The sequence below is a fragment of the Salmo salar genome, chromosome ssa09 (assembly GCF_905237065.1).
Source record: "Salmo salar chromosome ssa09, Ssal_v3.1, whole genome shotgun sequence".
Lineage (NCBI taxonomy): Eukaryota > Metazoa > Chordata > Actinopteri > Salmoniformes > Salmonidae > Salmo > Salmo salar.
In genome coordinates this window covers 59,723,598-59,744,037 of record NC_059450.1, presented here as the reverse complement: position 1 = coordinate 59,744,037, position 20,440 = coordinate 59,723,598, and the positions used below count along the sequence as shown (strand labels likewise).

General features: G+C 42.7%; 1 protein-coding gene across 18 annotated transcripts in view; it reads left to right on the top strand.

Moving 5' to 3' along the window:
• The window catches only part of prom1a (prominin 1a), a 123,295-nt gene that overhangs the window by 47,712 nt on the left and 55,143 nt on the right, over positions 1-20,440 (top strand). For 9 of the 18 annotated variants that reach the window (XM_045723858.1, XM_045723855.1, XM_045723854.1 and 6 more), the window contains exon 3: positions 2,204-2,520. In XM_045723858.1, the coding sequence (XP_045579814.1) occupies positions 2,204-2,520 (317 nt within the window). The remainder of the gene's footprint in view (positions 1-2,203; positions 2,521-20,440) is intronic. The other 9 variants (XM_014211850.2, XM_014211857.2, XM_014211853.2 and 6 more) reach the window with 1 other exon arrangement.

Here is a 20,440-nt window from a genome sequence, read left to right as displayed (position 1 = left end):
ATTTGAGCGCTCTCAAGTTCGGCCCATGTGCTCAAGCCTATATGTGACTCACCACCTGGATTCGGTCTCATGTAGCAAAATGTGAAATGGTGTTTTTTACGTTGGATAAAAGTATAGACTCAGAGCTACAAAATGGTATATAATACATTGCATTTGAGGAACAATGGGAAAGTAATTCTGCTTTGAAAGTTGATCCAATTGTAAACTCACTTTTGAGAAAATTGCCTTTGAATGTTTTGGTATCTCTTCTTTGTCTACACCCATTCAGCATCATTCACACCCTCTTAATCTTTAGCCCCACCCATCTCGTTTCGCTCTCGGAGCGCATACTTGACGCTCTGGCTGATGATTTGTTTACCTCTGGATTACATGAAAACAGCCTAACCAGCTCTGCTGGCAACAATTTCATTACGCTTTTTTTGCAGATGTTTACTGACACCAACCATATTCAACGGGTATTGTACACACGTCACGTAACGTTAGCTAACGAGCCAGCCAGCTAGCGTTAGCTAGTTAAACAACAATGAACAAAGTGCCAACAATGAACAAAGTGCCAACAATGCCTAACATTAGGCTCTAACTAGAAAAGCAAACAGCTCTGGGAAAGGAATAATAACGTCCGCTAGGGAGCCAGTCAGCTAACATTAGCTAGCTAGCTAACAGTACACTAGCTTAAGACATATAGCTAGTTGGCTAGGTAAACAGTGAACCTAGCTAGGTAAACAACGTTTAAGATCACACACATCACGTAACGTTAGCTAATGAGCCAGTCAGCTAACGTTAGCTAGTTAAACAACAATGAACAAAGTGCCAACAATACCACAGTGCTGGGAGCAAACCAACCAGGTCCAATGTTAGCTAGCTAACATTAGGCTCTAACTAGAAAAGCAAACGACCCTGGGAAACAAATAATAACGTCAGCTAGGGAGCCAGCCAGCTAACGTTAGCTAACTAGCTAACAGTTCACTTTAGCTTGAAATTAGACACGTGAAATATCTGAAAATGTAGCTAGCTAACGCTTGACTATCTTACCTGTATACATCATCATGCATGATGGATGCGTCTCACTGTCAGGAATGCCATACCACAGTTGCCCTTAGTTTGAAGATGTAATCCGGAGACAGGTGTTTTCTCCATCTCTTTAGCTATCATACTCTAATTCTACTGATTTCAAAACTTGATCCTCCATAAAGTGGAGAGCAACACTTATGCAGCTCCACTACACAATACAATTTTTAAAAAGCCACGTTCGACAGGATTACCAACACGGACTGACGAGCATAAAATGACAGAAGCCTTCAATATGGCAGACCAATCCAAACTCCAGCCCACTCATTATCTCAGCCAATCATGGCTAGTACGAAGGTTTCCCCGCTTTTTCTCTGGTTTAACCAACAAGTCTCGTAATTTAACAATTTTATTCGTATTTACAGATGGCATACAGGTTTGTTATTAAGGCACATGAAAGTTCACATGTTCTAGAAGGCATTTCTGCCAAAAAACGCATTTTGATCAAAAATATTTTTTATGTTCAAACGGCTCTCCTGTGAAATCGTGACTTGCGACATACGCCTAGTTTCATGAATCAGGTCACATATGGTCATTACCCCTACCCCATCTCACCTAGCTACCCCACCCCTAGCTAACTGAAGAAGCATTGCTACTTCTGAAGTAGCATTAGTAGTACTAATTCTTACTTTCCCCTTCACTAGAATTTGTCCCAAATTCCTTACACAAATTGTACCTATTGAATTTAAGATTTCTGTCTCCTTTTTATTTTTGATTAAATGCGTGTCCTTTGTGTTGATCTGCCCTTATTTAAAGCTGTTTTGATGCTAAATGTAATTCAATTTATGTTTCTGTTGATTTGACATTGTTTATGGCATTATTCCTGCTATCATTTGCATGTTTGCTGCATAGAATGTAATAGTATCAAAATCACACTGACACAGAAATGATGTCAAATGGTGTCACTGTGCTGTGTCCACTGGCTTGACACATCACACATTTGGCATTGATTTTGAGGATAACATCTCCACAGCCGTCACTGTTGTCCAGCTTTGTGGCCAAATTGCAAAAACTGTCAAACAAGGCTATGGACTTCTATGTACTGTGTTTAATAACATAGATTTTAAAAATGTTCATCTTAGCAGTCATGTAAAGTGTTGTCAATGCCACCTGTGGCCTCTCATCATCATTCTAGACTCATCTACTCCTCCCTCTCTACTTCTACCCCTCTCCTCACTCCCTCTCTCTCCTTCCCCCTTTCCCCTCATCCCCTTCTCTCCCCCTCCACTCCTCCTTTTCTCTCCAGGCCATCTACTATGAGGCAGGTTTCGTGGTGTGTGCCGTGCTCGGCCTGCTCTTCATGGTCCTGCTGCCCCTGGTCGGCCTCTTCTTCTGCCTGTGCCGCTGCTGCGACAACTGTGGTGGCGAGATGCACCAGCGCCAGCGGAAGAACGCAGACTGCCAACGGGGCCTGCTCACCACACTGCTCTTTGCCACCTCGCTCGTCATCACGTGAGTCCATATGCGTTGATATCTTCATTCCATGCATCACTGGTGGCAGTCAACTAAAAGTGGTTACCCTGCCTTTGTATAGGCGAGGAGGGTTCACTTAGTTCTATTCCCCTTCTGCTTAAAAGTATTTGACTTCAATGGGTTTAAATTGAAAATGTTATTTAAACAGGCCCTGGGTGTTTGTTTTAGGGGGTCTTTTGTGCCTCGTCTGGATTATAATCTAGGGAAAACACTGGGTAACTTTGAAGGCTGCTCTAGAAGGTTTGAAGCCACTTGGTCTACCTCAATGCTGTAAATGTAACACTATAATACCACATATTAATCATGGCTTATATTAATCATGGCTTACAATCACAGCTTACATCAAGAGACCCCCTGGAATTCTTCCTCAAAAGGCCCACTACTACATTTATAAGCAAGGTAGAGTTTGACATTTTACATGGAGATATACTATACATTTTTACTCATTCTCACTCAGTCTCATTCTCAACAGTCTTTTGACTTCATTTATGCTGTTCCTGCTTCAGTGTTCTCCCTCACAAGCTTTTTTTCGAACACAGTACATCACCTAGTGGCTTGCATCACCTTAAAAACCTCAGAACATTAGATATCCAGTGGTGATTGTGAGAAACAAATGGCCAAATGTACTTACAGCACATTATTGCCTAGGCAGTAGAAATAGCCAAATATGGAAACAATACAGACACTATCTGTGGCTTGCCTCAGGCTCTACGGTGGAGGAGAGAGGATTCACCAGGCTTCTTTTCTCTGTTTGATGTTCTTGACTTTACGGCTTTATTGGAGAGAGAGTGCGGCATTATTAGAAATTGCAGAGTGGAATCCTAGCTGCCCAGAGACAAGTGTCTGAGAGAGAAAAACCACCTAGAGCCCTTATTAAATCTCCCCGGCCACCAGACAAAGAATCCTCACCGATTCTAATGAAGCAATTACACTGGGCACAGGAAGGAGGACACTGCCTCTCGAGCTGAGGGATGTCTTACAGTGAGGACAGGGGGTGGTATTTCCAAGAAGAGTTTTGATTTGTGTAAGGCTTGCAGGAATATTACTAGAGACGGAGAGAGAGAGATGAGGCATAAAAAGGACAGGAGTGGTATATTTTACTTTATTTCCAAGACTGTTTGATTGAATGTGAATGCTTATTTGAAGGTGTAGGCCTATAAGGCTTTCAGGTGTGGAGTATACGCTGAGTGTACAAAACATTAAGAACACCTGCTCCTTCCATGACATAGAGTGACCAGGGAAATCCAGGTGAGAGCTATGATCCCTTATTGATGTCACTTGTTAAATCCACTTCAATCAGTGTAGATGAAGGGGAGGAGACAGATTAAAGAAGGATTTTTACGCCTTGAGACATGGATTGTGTATGTGTGCCATTCAAATCAAATCAAATTGTATTAGTCACATGCGCCGAATACAACAGGTGTAGACCTTACAGTGAAATGCTTACTTACAAGACCCTAACCAACAATGCAGTTTAAAAAATATGAGTAAGAATAATAAATAAAAGTAACAAGTAGTTAAAGAGCAGCAGTAAAATAACAATAGCGAGACTATATACAGGGGGGTACTGGTACAGAGTCAATGTGCAGGGGTACCGGTTAGTCGAGGTAATTGAGGTAATGTAGCAGCGGCGTAAAAGAGTGTGTGTGTGTGGGGGGGTAGCCATTTGATTAGATGTTCAGGAGTCTTATAGCTTGGGGGTAGCAGCTGTTTATATTACATTACATTTACATTTAAGTCATTTAGCAGACGCTCTTATCCAGAGCGACTTACAAATTGGTGCATTCACCTTATGATATCCAGTGGAACAACCACTTTACAATAGTGCATCTAAATCTTTTAAGGGGGGGGTTAGAAGGATTACTTTATCCTATCCTAGGTATTCCTTAAAGAGGTGGGGTTTCAGGTGTCTCCGGAAGGTGGTGATTGACTCCGCTGTCCTGGCGTCGTGAGGGAGCTTGTTCCACCATTGGGGTGCCAGAGCAGCGAACAGTTTTGACTGGGCTGAGCGGGAACTGTGCTTCCTCAGAGGTAGGGGGGCCAGCAGGCCAGAGGTGGATGAACGCAGTGCCCTTGTTTGGGTGTAGGGCCTGATCAGAGCCTGAAGGTATGGAGGTGCCGTTCCCTTCACAGCTCCGTAGGCAATCACCATGGTCTTGTAGAGGATGCGAGCTTCAACTGGAAGCCAGTGGAGAGAGCGGAGGAGCGGGGTGACGTGAGAGAACTTGGGAAGGTTGAACACCAGACGGGCTGACACCAGACGTTGAACACCAGACGGGTTTAGAAGCCTCTTGGACCTAGACGTGGTGCTCCGGTACCTCTTACCATGCGGGAGCAGAGAGAACAGTCTATGACTAGGGTGGCTGGAGTCTTTGACAATTTTTAGGGCCTTCCTCTGACACCGCCTGGTATAGAGGTCCTGAATGGCAGGAAGCTTGGCCCCAGTGATGTACTGGGCCGTACGCACTACCGTCTGTCGGAGGCCAAGCAGTTGCCATACCAGGCAGTGATGCAACCTGTCAGGATGCTCTCGATGGTGCTGCTGTAGAAACGTTTGAGGATCTGAGGCCCCATGCCAAATCTTTTCAGTTTCCTGAGGGGGAATAGGTTTTGTTGTGCCCTCTTCACGACTGGCTTTAATGTCCCCATGTTAGTTTCTTGGGGATGTGGACACCAAGGAACTTGAAGCTCTCAACCTGCTCCACTACAGCCCCGTCGATGAGAATGGGGGCATGCTCGGTCCTCCTTTTCCTGTAGTCCACAATCATCTCCTTTGTCTTGATCACGTTGAGGGAGAGGTTGTTGTCCTGGCACCACACGACCAGGTCTCTGACCTCCTCCCTATAGGCTGTCTTGTCGTTGTCGGTGATCAGGCCTACCACTGTTGTGTCATCAGCAAACTTAATGATGGTGTTGGAGTCATGCCTGGCCGTACAGTCATGAGTGAACAGGGAGTACAGGAGGGGACTGAGCACACACCCCTGAGGGGCCCCTGTGTTGAGGATCAGCATGGCAGATGTGTTGTTACTTACCCTTACCACCTGGGGTTGGCCCGTCAGGAAGTCCAGGATGCTGTTGCAGAGGGAGGTGTTTAGTCCCAGGGTCCTTAGCTTATTGATACGTTTTCAGGGCACTATGGTGTTGAACGCTGAGCTGTAGTCAATGAATAGCATTCTCACATAGGTGTTCCTTTTGTCCAGGTGGGAAAGGGCAGTGTGGAGTGGAATAGAGGTTGAATCATCTGTGGATCTGTTAGGGTGGTATGCAAATTGGAGTGGGTCTAGGGTTTCTGGGATAATGGTATTGATGTGAGCCATGACCAGCCTTTCACAGAACTTCATGGCTACAGACATGAGTGCTACAGGTCAGAAGTTAGGCAGGTTACCTTGGTGTTCTTGGGCACAGGGATTATGGGGGTCTGCTTAAAACATATTGCTATTACAGACTCGGACAGGGAGAGGTTGATAATGTCAGTGAAGACACTTGCCAGTTGGTCAACGCATGCTCGTTTGACACGTCCTGGTAATCCGTCTGGCCCTGCGGCCTGGTAAATGTTGACCTGTTTAAAGGTCTTACTCACATCGGCTGCGGAGAGCGTGATAACACAGTCGTCCAGAACAGCTGGTGCTCTCATGCATGTTTCACTGTTATTTGCCTCAAAGCGAGCATAGATCTAGTTTAGCTCATCTGGTAGGCTCTTGTCACTGGGCAGCTTTCAGCTGTGCTTCCCTTTGTATTCTGTAATAGTTTGCAAGCCCTGCCACATCCGATGAGCTTCGGAGCCGGTGTAGTACCATTCAATCTTAGTCCTGTATTGATGCTTTGCCTGTTTGATGGTTCGTCGGAGGGAATAGCAGGATTTCTTATAAGCTTCCAGGTTAGAGTTCTGTTCCTTGAAAGCGGCAGCCTTTAGCTCTGTGCGGATGTTGCCTGTAATCCATGGCTTCTGGTTGGGGTATGCACGTACTGTCACTGGGGACGACGTCATCGTTGCACTTATTGATGAAGCAAATGCCTGATGAGCCGCTGTATGCCATCGGAAGAATCCCAGAACATATTCCAGTCTGTGCTAGCAAAACAGTCCTGTAGCTTAGCATCTACTTCATCTGACTACTTTTTTTATTGACCGAGTCACTGGTTCTTCCTGCTTTTATTTTTGCTTGTAAGCAGGAATCAGGAGCATATAATTATGGTCAGATTTGCCAAATGGAGGGCTTTGTATGCTTCTCTGTGTGTAGAGTAAAGGTTGTCTAGAGTTTTTTTCCCCTCTGATTGCACATTTCAAATTATTTTATTTAACTAGTCAAGTCAGTTAAGAACAAATTCTTATTTACAATGACGGCCTACCGGGGAACAGTGGGTTAACTGCCTTGTTCAAGGGCAGAACGACAGATTTTTACCTTGTCAGCTTGGGGATTTGATTCAGCATCCTTTCGGTTACTGGCCCAACGGTCTAACCACTAGGCTACCTGCCGCCCCAAACATGCTGATAGAAATTTGGTTAAACAGATTTAAGTTTCCCTGCATTAAAGTCCCTGGCCACTAGGAGCGCCGCCTCTGGATGAGCGTTTTCCTGTTTGCTTATGGCGGAATACAGCTCATTGAGTGTTTTCTTAGTGCTAGCATCAGTCTGTGGTGGTATGTAGACAGCTACGAAAAATACAGATGAAAACTCTCTAGGTAGGTAGTGTGGTCTACAGCTTATCATGAAAACTCTACCTCAGGCAAGCAAAACCTTGAGACTTCCTTAGATATCGTGCACCAGCTGTTGTTTACAAATATACATAGTCCGCCCCCCCTTGTCTTACCAGACGCCGCTGTTCTCTCCTGCCGATACAGCATATAACCAGCCAGCTGTATGTTGATAATGTCGTCGTTCAGCCACGACTCCGTGAAGCATAAGATTTTACAGTTTTTAATGTCCAGTTGGAAGTTTAATCTTTCTCGTAGGTCATCGATTTTATTTTCCAATGAATACAGTGGGGGTTTATTCGATTTCCTATGATTTCTCAGAAGGCAGCCTGACCCCCGTCCTCTTGTTCTCCATCTTTTCTTCACGCAAATGATAGGGATTTGGGCCTTGTCCCGGGGAAGCAGTATGCCCTTCACGTCAGGCTCGTCGGACTTGTTAAAGGAGAAAACTCCTTGTAGAGTCGCTCAGCATCCCTGTGGAACGCTTTCGACTCCTTGTAGAGTCGCTCAGCATCCCTGTGGAACGCTTTCGACTCCTTGTAGAGTCGCTCAGGCTTGAAATAGAGCAGCACAGTCAAGCCTTCACCATACATTCTTAATCACTTTGTAAATGTCAGTCCCAGCCACCACATGACTTTCTAATGTTTTTGAATTAATACATTTATTCTCTGAATGATGCAAGATACTAAAAAACAAATAAATAAAATTCTTCAAAAAATGGATGGAGACTACTGATTATGTTTGGACCACAGTAGAATGATCAGTATCACGACATACTAGACCTATATGGTTTTAGTAACCTTACAATGAAAAGATGATTTGCTGTCTGTGGTAAGTAGAGGTTCCCTTGTCTCGTAATGGACCCATGATGTGATCCACTGGTCAATTTCCAGACCAGTCTATTTCTAGACCATTTAGTTTGCCCAGTACTACAGAACCAAGTTACAAACTAGTATTTGCCAATGTAGTTGACCCAAGTATGTTATTTCTGTCCCTGTCTAGAAGTATTAACATGAGATACAGAAAAGGTGTACAAATATATAGTGCCTTCAGAAAATATTCACACCCCTTGACTTTTTCCACATTTTGTTGTGTTACAGCCTCAATTTCAAATTGAGTACATTTCGATTTTTTGTCACTGGCCTATACACAATATCCCAAAATGTCGAAGTGGAATTATGTTTTTCGGAATACTTACAAATGAATTAAAAATGAAAAGCTAAAATGTCTTGAGTCAATACGAATTCAACCCCTATGTTATGCCAAGCCTAAATAAGTTAACGTGTAAAAATGTGCTTAACATGTCACATAAGTTGCATAAACTCTGTGTGAATGACTACCTCGTCTCTGTATCCCACACATACAATTATCTGTAAGGTCCCTCCGTCAAGCAGTGGATTTCAAACACACATTCAACCACAAAGACCAGAGAGGTTTTCCAATGCCTCTAAAAGAAGGGCACCTATTAGTAGATGGGTAAAAAAATGTAATAACAGACATTGAATAAATCACTTTGAGCATGGTGAAGTTATTAATTACACTTTGGATGGTGTATCAATACACAAAGTCACTTCCAAGATACAGGTGTCCTTCCTTACTCATTTGCCAGAGAGGAAGGAAACCGCTCAGGAATTTCACCGTGAAGTTAATGGGGACTTTAAAACAGTTACAGAGTTTAATGGCTGTGATAGGAGGACATTTAGAATGGATCGATGACATTGTAGTTAATCCACAATACTAACATAAATGACAGAGTGAAAAGGAGGAAGCCTGTGCAGAATGGAAATATTCCAAAACATGCATCCTGTTTGCATAAAGGCACTGAAGTAAAACTGCAAAAAATGGGGCAAATAAATTAACTTCATGTCCTGAATACAAAGTGTTATGTTTGGGGCAAATCCAATACAACACATCACTGAGTACCACTCAATATATTTTCAAGCATGGTGGTGGCTGCATCATGTTATGAATATGCTTTTTGGGGGTATTAAAAGAAACAGAATAGATCTAAGTACAGGCAAAATCCTAGAGGAAAACCTGGTTCAGTCTGCTTTCCAACAGACACTGGGAGATGAATTCACATTTCAGCAGGACAATAACCTGAAACACATGCCAAATATACACTGGAGTTGCTTACCAAGTCTACATTAGGCCTTTTCACAAGGGCATTGTTTTTAGTCCTGGGCTATCTTAGCTCCAGGCTAGACTGTCCCTGTGCTAGCTTAGCCTGTGTTCACGCAAGCATTTGTTAACCCTGGTCTGTGCTCTAGACCTGGGCTAAGGATTCATACTTGTATTCCAAATTAGAGGTCGGCCGATTAATCGGAATGGCCGATTAATTAGGGCCGATTTCAAGTTTTCATAACAATCGGTAATCGGTATTTTTGGCCACCGATTTGCCGCTTTTTTATTTTATTTTTATATAAATATTTTTTAACTAGGCAAGTCAGTTAAGAACATTCTTATTTTCAATGACTTCCTAGGAACGGTGGGTTAACTGCCTTGTTCAGGGGCAGAACGACAGATTTTTACCTTGTCAGCTTGGGGATGCAACCTTACGGTTAACTAGTCCAACGCTCTAACCACCTGCTTTACATTGCATCCACGAGGAGCCTGCCTGTTACGCGAATGCAGTAAGAAGCCAAGGTAAGTTGCTAGCTAGCATTAAACTTATCTTATAAAAAACAATCAATCATAATCACTAGTTAACTACACATGGTTGATGATATTACTAGTTTATCTAGCCTGTCCTGCGTTGCACATAATCGATGCGGTGCGCATTTGCGAAAAAGGACTGTCGTTGCTCCAACTTGTACCTAACCATAAACATCAATGTCTTTCTTAAAATCAATACACAAGTATATATTTTTAAACCTGCATCTTTAGTTAATATTGCCTGCTAACATTAATTTATTTTAACTAGGGAAAATGTGTCACCTCTGCAACAGAGTCAGGGTATATGCAGCAGTTTTGGCCGCCTGGCTCGTTGCGAACTGAGAAGACTATTTCTTCCTAACAAAGACAACCGACTTCGCCAAACGGGGGATGATTTAACAAACGCGCATTTGCGAAAAAAGCACAATCGTTGCACGACTGTACCTAACCATAAACATCAATGCCTTTCTTAAAATCAATACACAGAAGTATATATTTTTAAACCTGCATATTTAGCTAAAAGAAATCCAGGTTAGCAGGCAATATTAACCAGGTGAAATTGTCACTTCTCTTCTGTTCATTGCACGCAGAGTCAGGGTATATGCAACAGTTTGGGCCGCCTGGCTCTTTGCGAACTAATTTGCCAGAATTTTACGTAATTATGACATAACATTGAAGGTTGTGCAATGTAACAGGAACATTTAGACTGAGGGATTCCACCCGTTACGTAAAATACGGAACGGTTCCGTATTTCACTGAAAGAATAAACGTGATAGTTTCCGGATTCGACCATATTAATGACCTAAGGCTCGTGTTTCTGTGTGTTATAATTAAGTCTATGATTTTATAGAGCAGTCTGACTGAGCGATGGTAGGCACCAGCAGGCTCGTAAGCATTCATTCAAAATAGCACTTTTGTGCGTTTTGCCAGAAGCCCTTTGCAATGCATTGCGCTGTTTATGACTTCAAGCCTATCAACTCCCAAGATGAGGCTGGTGTAACCGATGTGAAATGGCTAGCTAGTTAGCGGGGTGCGCGCTAATAGTGTTTCAAACGTCACTCGCTCTGAGACTTGGAGTAGTTGTTCTCCTTGCTCTGCATGGGTAAGGCTGCTTCGAGGGTGGCTGTTGTCGATGTGTTCCTGGTTCGAGCCCAGGTAGGGGCGAGGAGAGGGAAGGAAGCTATACTGTTACACTGGCAATTCTAAAGTGCCTATAAGAACATCCAATAGTCAAAGGTATATGAAATACAAATCGTATAGGGAGAAATAGTCCTATAATTCCTATAATAACTTCAACCTAAAACTTCTTACCTGGGAATATTGAAGACTCATGTTAAAAGGAACCACCAGCTTTCATATGTTCTCATGTTCTGAGCAGGGAACTTAAATGTTAGCTTTCTTACATGGCACATAATGCACTTTTACTTTCTTCTCCAACACTTTGTTTTTGCATTATTTAAACCAAATTGAACATGTTTCATTATTTATTTGAGGCTAAATTGATTTTATTGATGTATTATATTAAGTTAAAATAAGTGTTCATTCAGTATTGTTGTAATTGTCATTATTACAAATAAATAAATAAATAAATCGGCCGATTAATCGGTACCGACCTTTTTTGGCCCTCCAATAATCGGTATCGGCGTTGACAAATCATAATCGGTTGACCTCTATTCCAAATCCTTGGGATAACGCGGACAAACACAACATGCGACCGACATTCTATCTCTGACACACGACCAATGTTATAAGCAATACAACATTTATTAACACATTATTTCCTCTTGCTTCTAGCCCAGCATTTGATTTCCAACACAGTGATGGTTTGTATAAACCTTCCTGTCTGCCTGTTCCGACATCGGGAACAATGTTTAACTTTTGAAATTCGATCTCGCCCCTGAACAGCAAATGCATGCAAACGATCGATACATCAACTTTTCTGATCCATTTTTACATTTTAGTCATTTAGCAGACGCTCTTATCCAGAGCGACTTACAGTAGTGAATGCATACATTTCATACATTTTTTCTCCGTACTGGTCCCCCGTGGGGATCCAGGCAAAATCATGCAACAATATTATTAGCATGGATATATGCAATTAAATGTCAATAGAAAAGCAATGAAAACAGAGGGAAATGTAGCGTTTGCTGCCCTTCCAGCTGTAGAGTTTGTAGCTTTAGTTGGCTAAGTGAGAAGAGGTTAGCCAGCCTGCATAGCAAACATTTTTGTTAGGCAGAGCAACCAATGTTTTTGCACGGATTAAAGTATTTTGGTTTAAATAGTATAAATGTACTTGTCAAAATAACGTGCAGAACGCATTACAGGCATCACGAGCATGAAAGTGCCGCTTTTGTGATGGACAGTGAGCATGCTAGGCGTTGTTCTTGAATCCGTTTCACACTGGCTATTTTGGCACTGTGTTTCTGGGGCTAACCCTGAAAAGCAGGTGCTAACCCTGCTCCGGAGCAGGGCCAGCTAGCCCTGGGCTAAAGTTGGTGCTAGCCCACTTTACAATGTGCAAGTGTGAACACTCGCTTAGCCCCAGGCTAAAATCTCCCTTAGCCCAGGGCTAAGGCGCAGTGTGAAAGCGCCTATTGGATGTTCCTGAGTGGCCTAGTTACAGCTTTGACTTAGATCGGCTTAAAAATCTATGGCAAGACATGAAAATGGCTGTCTAGCAATGATCAACAACCAACTTCACAGTTTGAAGAATTTTAAAAAGAATAATGTGCAAATATTGTACAATCCAGGTGTGCAAAGCTCTTACAGACTTACCCAGAAAGACTCAAAACTGTAATCCCTGCCAAATGTGATTCTAATATGTATTGAATACATATGTAATCAAGATATATATATATTTTTATTTTGCTTCTTTTTTTTAACTTTTATTTTTTTGTACAAATGTTTGAATATTTCTTCCACTTTGACATTAGAGTATTTTATGTTGATCATTGATCAAAAAATTACAATTAACTACATTTGAATCCCAGTTTGTAACACAACAAAATATGGACAACGTCAAGGGGCATGAATACATTCTGAAGGCACTGTATGATGTATTGGGGGCTCCGTTCTGCCTTGTGTCTTTAACAACATAAGATGTGCTTGATTAATAATTAACGACGTGACCCAATTAGTGTGTTGAAACAAATTCTCATCACTGCCCTGCTTTCTCCGGCTGCACAGAACACTGTCAGTGTGGTGTTACACGCCATGGTGAGCTGAACACACAGACACACTCATAGGCGCAGACTCACACATAGACGCACAGTTGCACGCACACCAACTCAGGCACATGCCTACATACAAACACATAGACACACACACACTTTCACACTCTCTCACACACCTCAACACACACACACACACTCGCACACCACAGGGACACATCATGCGCATGGCTATTTTTAGTAGATTCTTTTGATATTGGGTTGAGTATTAAGTTAAATCTGTCACAAAGGAATCAGAAATGACTTCAGAGAGTTGTAGGATTTAAAGGAATAGACATGGTATTCTTCAATCAGTAGACTTGGGAGCTGTATTGTTTTGACTTCTACTTTGTATACTCTACATGTGTTACTGTGTCAGATGAAACCTTCAAATCAACCTTTAATCTTCCAGGTATACATTGTTATCACCTCACCTGCTGGTACTTGTCTTCCACACTCTCTTGTTCACAAATAATACACCATTGGTGGCATTTTGGCTGAGCTGACCTTAATATAATGTGATGTATTGCCTACTCACATCTTTGATACATTTTCAGTTATGAAACATATGAGATGGATTGTTTTTGCTTCTTCACATTAGCACACACTACAGTATAGAGCCATACAGTACTTAACCTGTATATGAATACTGTATGGATCTTACACACACTACCTTTCCCTGCACATCATTATTGTCAGATGACTATATCCCTCCACAGCCACCTCTCTCAGCCAACAGTGAGCTCGCCAGAAGCTGTTGCCAAGGCACTAAACTCCTGCCATTAGGCCTTGTTGTCATTTGAGAGCGATATGAAAGGGTGGCACCGCTGTACTGTAGCTCTGAGAGCAAAGCATCTGCTTTAACAAGATACAGATAGACAAGACAGAGACAGGGACGGACAGACGGACGGCAGATGGACGAACGGACAGAGGGGCAGTACAAACTGGCAAGCGGGCACACAGACAGACAGACCACACAGACAGACAACACAGACCGACCGACTGACGGGGGAGACAGATCGACCGTCCCACAGACAGACAGGGGAGGGCCCATCTTACATCTTAGTGTAGATTTTGAGTCATCAAAGCCCAAGCTAATAATATCAGGCTCCCCGAAAAGATGAGCCCCAGACAGGTCATCACAGGTGACTGAGGAGACATATTATTACCCCTGTTAATGAAAGCATATTATGGTGTAAATAATGATTACTGTAGCATCATTAGCTGTTGAACTATTGAACTTTCTCAGGGTAAATTCAGTAATGAGGCAGTCACGCCCTGACCAATTTTTTGGGTTTTTAAAAATCCATTCTTGCTTAATGTTCGCTCGTTTACAATCTTAAGCTGAGGGAATGGAGAAAAAGGGCTGAACATTATAGATGATAGTAGGGCTGACTCCATTTAGTCGACTGGTTGTTTGGTTGACTTAAAATACGGATTTGTTTCCTGTTTGTTTTGCAACCAAGACTGTGACAGGAGCTCTTGGTGGATCTCCTAGTTTGAAATAGAAGCATTTGTGTGGTAGATAAAGACGTCTTTCATTCCTTTGTGTAACTTATCTTTGTGGACAGATAGCAGCTCTGCTTCGGGGCATACAGTGGTCCTGTTCAGCCCTTTATGTGGCCAGGGGGAACAGCGTTATCTTTCTGGTTAGGAAATAGAAAAGCTATGTCACGCACACACAGACTCCGGCACATACACTCACACTCACACATGTGAATGGACACATTCATGCACATATACAAACAAACATGTGGCAGCAATTCCCTGACATGAATGTGTTACACACACATTATTGCACACAGACAAGACAAGACACCACACACACACATATGCATGCATGCACACACAAACACGTGTTAGGAATTTCCTGACTTTAATGTATTATGTTTACAAACCTGTGTGTCTGTGTGTGTGTGTGTGTGTGTGTGTGTGTGTGTGTGTGTGTGTGTGTGTGTGTGTGTGTGTGTGTGTGTGTGTGTGTGTGTGTGTGTGTGTGTGTGTGTGTGTGTGTGTGTGTGTGTGTGTGGTTGCGTGCAGCTATAATGTGCACTGGCTGGCCCAGTGAATGACCATAGGCAACATCACAGTGATGCCAGTCCTCCGCTTGACTGGGGATATTTGTGTCCAGTGGCGGCTTGGAGGGACTTCTCACTGGGGAGAGAGAATCTAAGGGACCCTGAAATCACAGCAATAGAATTGTCTTGAGCATTGGTTAAATGGCTAAGGACCCCATTATACCATAGCATAAGGAAATAAACAAATGTACAGTATGTTGTCTTATCATCAGGTGAATGATAATGGCAAGGATGTCACGCCCTGACCTGAGAGAGCCTTTTTTATGTCTCTATTTAGGTTTGGTCAGGGTGTGATTTGGGTGGGCATTCTATGTCCTTTTTTCTATGCTTTGTATTTCTTTGTTTTGGCCTGGTATGGCTCTCAATCAGGGACAGCTGTACATCGTTGTTGCTGATTGGGAGTCATACTTAGGCAGCCTGTTTTCCTTTGGGGTTTGTGGGTAGTTCATTTCTGTTTAGTGTTTTGTTATACCTGACAGAACTGTTTGGCTGTCATTTCCTTGTTTTGTTCAAAGTGTCTCGATTAAAATGAAATATGAGCACTCAACACGCTGCGCCTTGGTTTACTTCTTCAGACAGCCGTTACAATGGAGAAGTAAGCACAATTTTTAAATGAATAGATTTGGGTTTTATTTCATTATTTTGACCTCGCCACATTAACTCTTAACATATCCTATTAGCTACAAAAGGTGACTCCAAACATATTTTCACTAAAAGCAACTTTTTAGCTAGTTAAACAAAGGGTGGGCATTACTCTCCTTGGTCAAATAACTCTTACACAGCCTGGAGGTGTGTTTTGGGTCATTGTCCTGTTGAAAAACAAATGATAGTCCTACTAAGCGCAAACAGGATGGGATGTCGTATTGCTGCAGAATGCTGTGGTAGCCATGCTGGTTAAGTGTGCCATGAATTCTAAATAAATTACAGACAGTGTCACCAGCAACGCACCCCCACACATCACACCTCCTCCTCCATGCTTCACGGTGGGAACCACACATGTGGAGATCATCCGTTCACCTACTCTGTGTCTCACAAAGACACAGCGGTTGGAACCAAAAATCTCCAATTTGGACTCATCAGACCAAAGGACAGATTTCCACTGGTCTAATGTCCATTGCTCGTGTTTCTTGGCCCAAACAAGTGTCTTCTTCTTATTGGTGTCCTTTAGTAGTGGTTTCTTTGCAGCAATTTGACCACGAAGGCCTGATTCACGCAGTCTCCTCTGAACAGTTGATGTTGAGATGTGTATGTTACTTGAACTCTGTGAAGCATTTATTTGGGCTGCAATCTGAGTTGCAGTGAACTTATCCCCTGCAGCAGAGGTAACTCTGGGTCTTCCTTTCCTATGGCAGTCCTCATGAGAGCCAGTTTCATCATAGCGTTTGATGGTTTTTGCGACTGCACTTGAAAAACCTTTCTTGAAAAGTTCTTGAAATTGTCCAGATTGACTGACCTTCATGTCTTAAGTTAATGATGGACTGTCATTTCTCTTTGCTTATTTGAGCTGTTCTTGTCATAATATGGACTTGGTCTTTTACCAAATAGGATTATGTTCTGTATACCACCTCTACCTTGTCACACACAACTGATTGGCTCAAACGCATTAAGAAAGAAAGAAATTGGTGACTACCTCATGAAGCTGGTTGAGAGAATTCCAAGAGTGTGCACAGCTGTCAACAAGGCAAAGGGTGGCTACTTTGAAGAATCTGAACTATAAAATATATTTTAATTTGTTTAACACTTTGTTTTGGTTACTACATGATTCCAATATAAATTTAGAAATCTTTATTATTCAATTATTGCACCCACACTGCTCGCGCGCGCCAATGAGCTTCTGCGTTGTCAAGGGCTAAAATAGAAGTCAGTTCTATTTCTGACGCAGATTGCACTGCAAGTCCTGCCTCTCCCATCTCCTCATTTGTTTATAGAAGCAGGTACCCACGTGGGTGGCTGAAAGACGAACGAGGTCAGTGGCGGTAATGCACCTAATTTATGAAAGTTGCCAATCGCAATATAAAGTCAAGAGGGGAAAAGGTCTGGAAGGATGAGAGATGACTAGAAATGATTCGGTTGACCGTTTTATGTGTGGATTAATTGGTGGAGTAGAGGACCTTGTGCATTTCAGGTAAACAGCAACAGCAAGCTAGCTAAATAAGACAAATTAGCTAGCAAGTGCAAGCTAGCTAGCTAAATTGCCAGTTTGGCCGGTTTGGGTTCCATGTAACGTCCTTTTTCACTATGATAGTAAGACATTACAAGGGGACCATAGGTGCTTATGACAAATCTATCAAGGTATGCTTATGATGGTGCCAATATGCAATATTGGGTTCTTAATTAGGACTGGAGTTGATATGGCAAACCCTGAGTAGTTGTTTAAACAACCCTGAGCAGCCAACCACCATGGTTACTTGGCATGGAGTCAATGACGCTAGCATTGTTGTCAGTCTTGCAGTCTAGGGCTACAAATCAAGGTCTGAAACGCCTGTTGTCTACATACATACAGTATGACTACCCAGGGTTCTTGGAGGGGAAGGACTGTGCTGTTTCCTGTAGGTGTACTGCACACACACACACACACACACACACACACACACACACACACACACACACACACACACCTGTTGTCCTCCATCGTACAGCTAACTTGGAGTGGAAGTTACTGTGCACTTTGTGTTAGGTGCTCGGAACTGACACTGTGTCCTTACATGACAAGACCCTGGGGGACTAAGTCGTGTGTTAGTGTCTCGCAATGCCAAAGCCCTTTTAGTTAGCGTAGCACTGAATTATGCATTCACTTTGGTTCATTCTTCATGGGAGATGTTGCTGAGCTAAATTCAGGTTTTGAGTGTGACCATCTGTGATTTGAAAAATGGAAGAATCCTTCCAAAGTTATATCCTGAGAATAAATGGATGAATGGTTTTTGTAAATGTTTTTGATATAGTTTATATTGTGTGTGTGTGTGTGCGTGCGTGTGTGTGGTTGTTGCCTTAATAGTTGTCTTTAGTAAGAATCGTGACATACTGTGTCATTCACAAGGTTTGCTGTGCTCTTGAAGTATAGTACCACTTTTTAAGTAGTATTGTATGCTGTACGCTGTCTTTTTCTTGAAAAGAAAATGAATAATGACATGGGCTCTATTTTAACAAACCTAACGTGATGGTAAATCTTAGCGTTATAGGTTCAGGGGGTGTCACGTTGGCATGAAGGATCGGGAGACAGACGCAGAAAGGCCTCTTTAGTGTGCTAAGTTTTCATAACTGTGACCGTAGTTGCCTACCGTCTGTAAGCTGTTAGTGTCTTAACGACCGTTGACAAATTGTTTATGGTTCATTGAACAAGCATGGGAAACAGTGTTTAAAACCTTTAACATGAAGATCTGTGAAGTTTTGGGATTTTTACGAATTAACTTTGAATGACAGGGTCCTGAAAAAAGGGACGTTTCTTTTTTTGCTGAGTTTATGTTGCCTGTTTTGCTGCTCCTGCCTGATATTTTAATAAAGCATTGTTTATAGGCTACTGGTTAGGCTACTGCGTGTCTCCGCTGGCAAAATCGATGCCATAACTAATTACATTACTGCTAAGACCAGCTTTTGGTGAGTCTTAATGACCTCAAATATTTCCACCCCTCTCCTCAGCGCAAGTGAGCTAATATAAGACAGGTAAATCACCAATCCTGGCGCCAGAGTTGGAAAATAGCAGAGCTTTTGCAAGTTGAAATTGCCAATGACTGTGAGTTTGACAAAAGTGCCGCCTTAACAGATGATGGCAGTCATTTTCTTTCCGTAGCCTAAGTGCTATGCACAGTTCTGTGACATGTAGGCCACATGTGTATCTTAGTATCCGTTTACTTTACATTTTACACCTCATTTTAGACCATACACTCATGGCATTGTTCAGTCTTCACACAAAGCATGGTGCTAAACCTCTTTTGCTTTTGCTTGACCCTTTGGACTAAAGATCATATCGGTGAATGTGACGTAAAAGGAGAAGAACACTTTATTGTCCGTTTATTATACATGTGATCCAGCTTCAAAATACCAGGCATCACTTCAACAAAACCAAGACCTGTTGATTTCAATCTAGCTTGTGTTGCGTTACACAGCTGTTATTTAAAGGCCTGTAATTAGTGGGTACTCTACCTTTGAGCAAAACATAAAAGGATACGTCTTACTCCATGCTGCATCTTGCAGACCAGATTGTGAGACTGTGGGTCAGTTCATGTTAGGAAGTTGTACATCTAGAGTAGCAATGGCCAACCCTCCTCCTGTAAAGCTACTGGGTATGCAGTCTTTTGCTCCAGCCCTGCTCTAATACACCTGATTCTGTTGATCAGCTACTCGTCAGTATCTTTCGTATCTTGTTTGGCTGAATCGGGTGTGTTGAAGCAGGGCTGTTATAGTCCTGCATACCCTGAATAGAGTGTTGACCCCCCCCCCTGTCATTCATAGAAAACAGAAACAGGGCTCTCTAGAGACTGGAGAGAGTGAAAGAGAGGAGGACTGGGAAAGCACTGTCCTGTCCTAGCACAACACAGCTGAATACAGGCCATTGTTAGCCCAAGCAAAGCCATGGAGCCACTAGACCGTGTAATGCTACACTGCAGTACTGGCCTATATTATTTGCTATAGGCCAACAGTTTGCGCTACACTGTGTTCACAGTTGTCATGACTTGTTGTCGAGTTACGATATCATGTCTCGTCGACTTTGTTGCTCTTGTAGGCATTCATTTCATACAGCGGTATTTCGTCAAGTTGCTACACAGCTAACTATCGCAAGATGAGTCGCTGTTTTTCTCGTTCCGACTGAAACATTTTCTTTGTTGACTCGTTGAATGGGGTAGCACATGCTGTAGCCTGTTGACAGTCTCCCTGCTCTGGTGAGAGCTGCGGTTTCAGATCAGAATGTAGTCACTAGATCAGGGTCCATTCTCTTCCACAGTTCCTGCCATCTTCCAAGCCCCTTTGTTCGGTAGAGATTCCGCTGACCTTGCTGGACAATGCTGACACAGAGGGAGAGAGGGAGAGAGAGATAATTAGAATGAAAGAATGAATGGGTTAGGGACAGAAAGGCCTTTGTCGTCTGGTAGCCATTTTGAATCTCACTTGATCCACCTGCCTCAATGCCTAGTGCCTAGCTTTAGTAGCATCATGTCCATGCAACATACATGTTAGCCAATAGCCACCATAATGATTTGCATTTTGCTCTCCCAAGAGCTTGTATCTATATGAGCATCAGCACAAAACCTCAGGACTAGGCACACATAC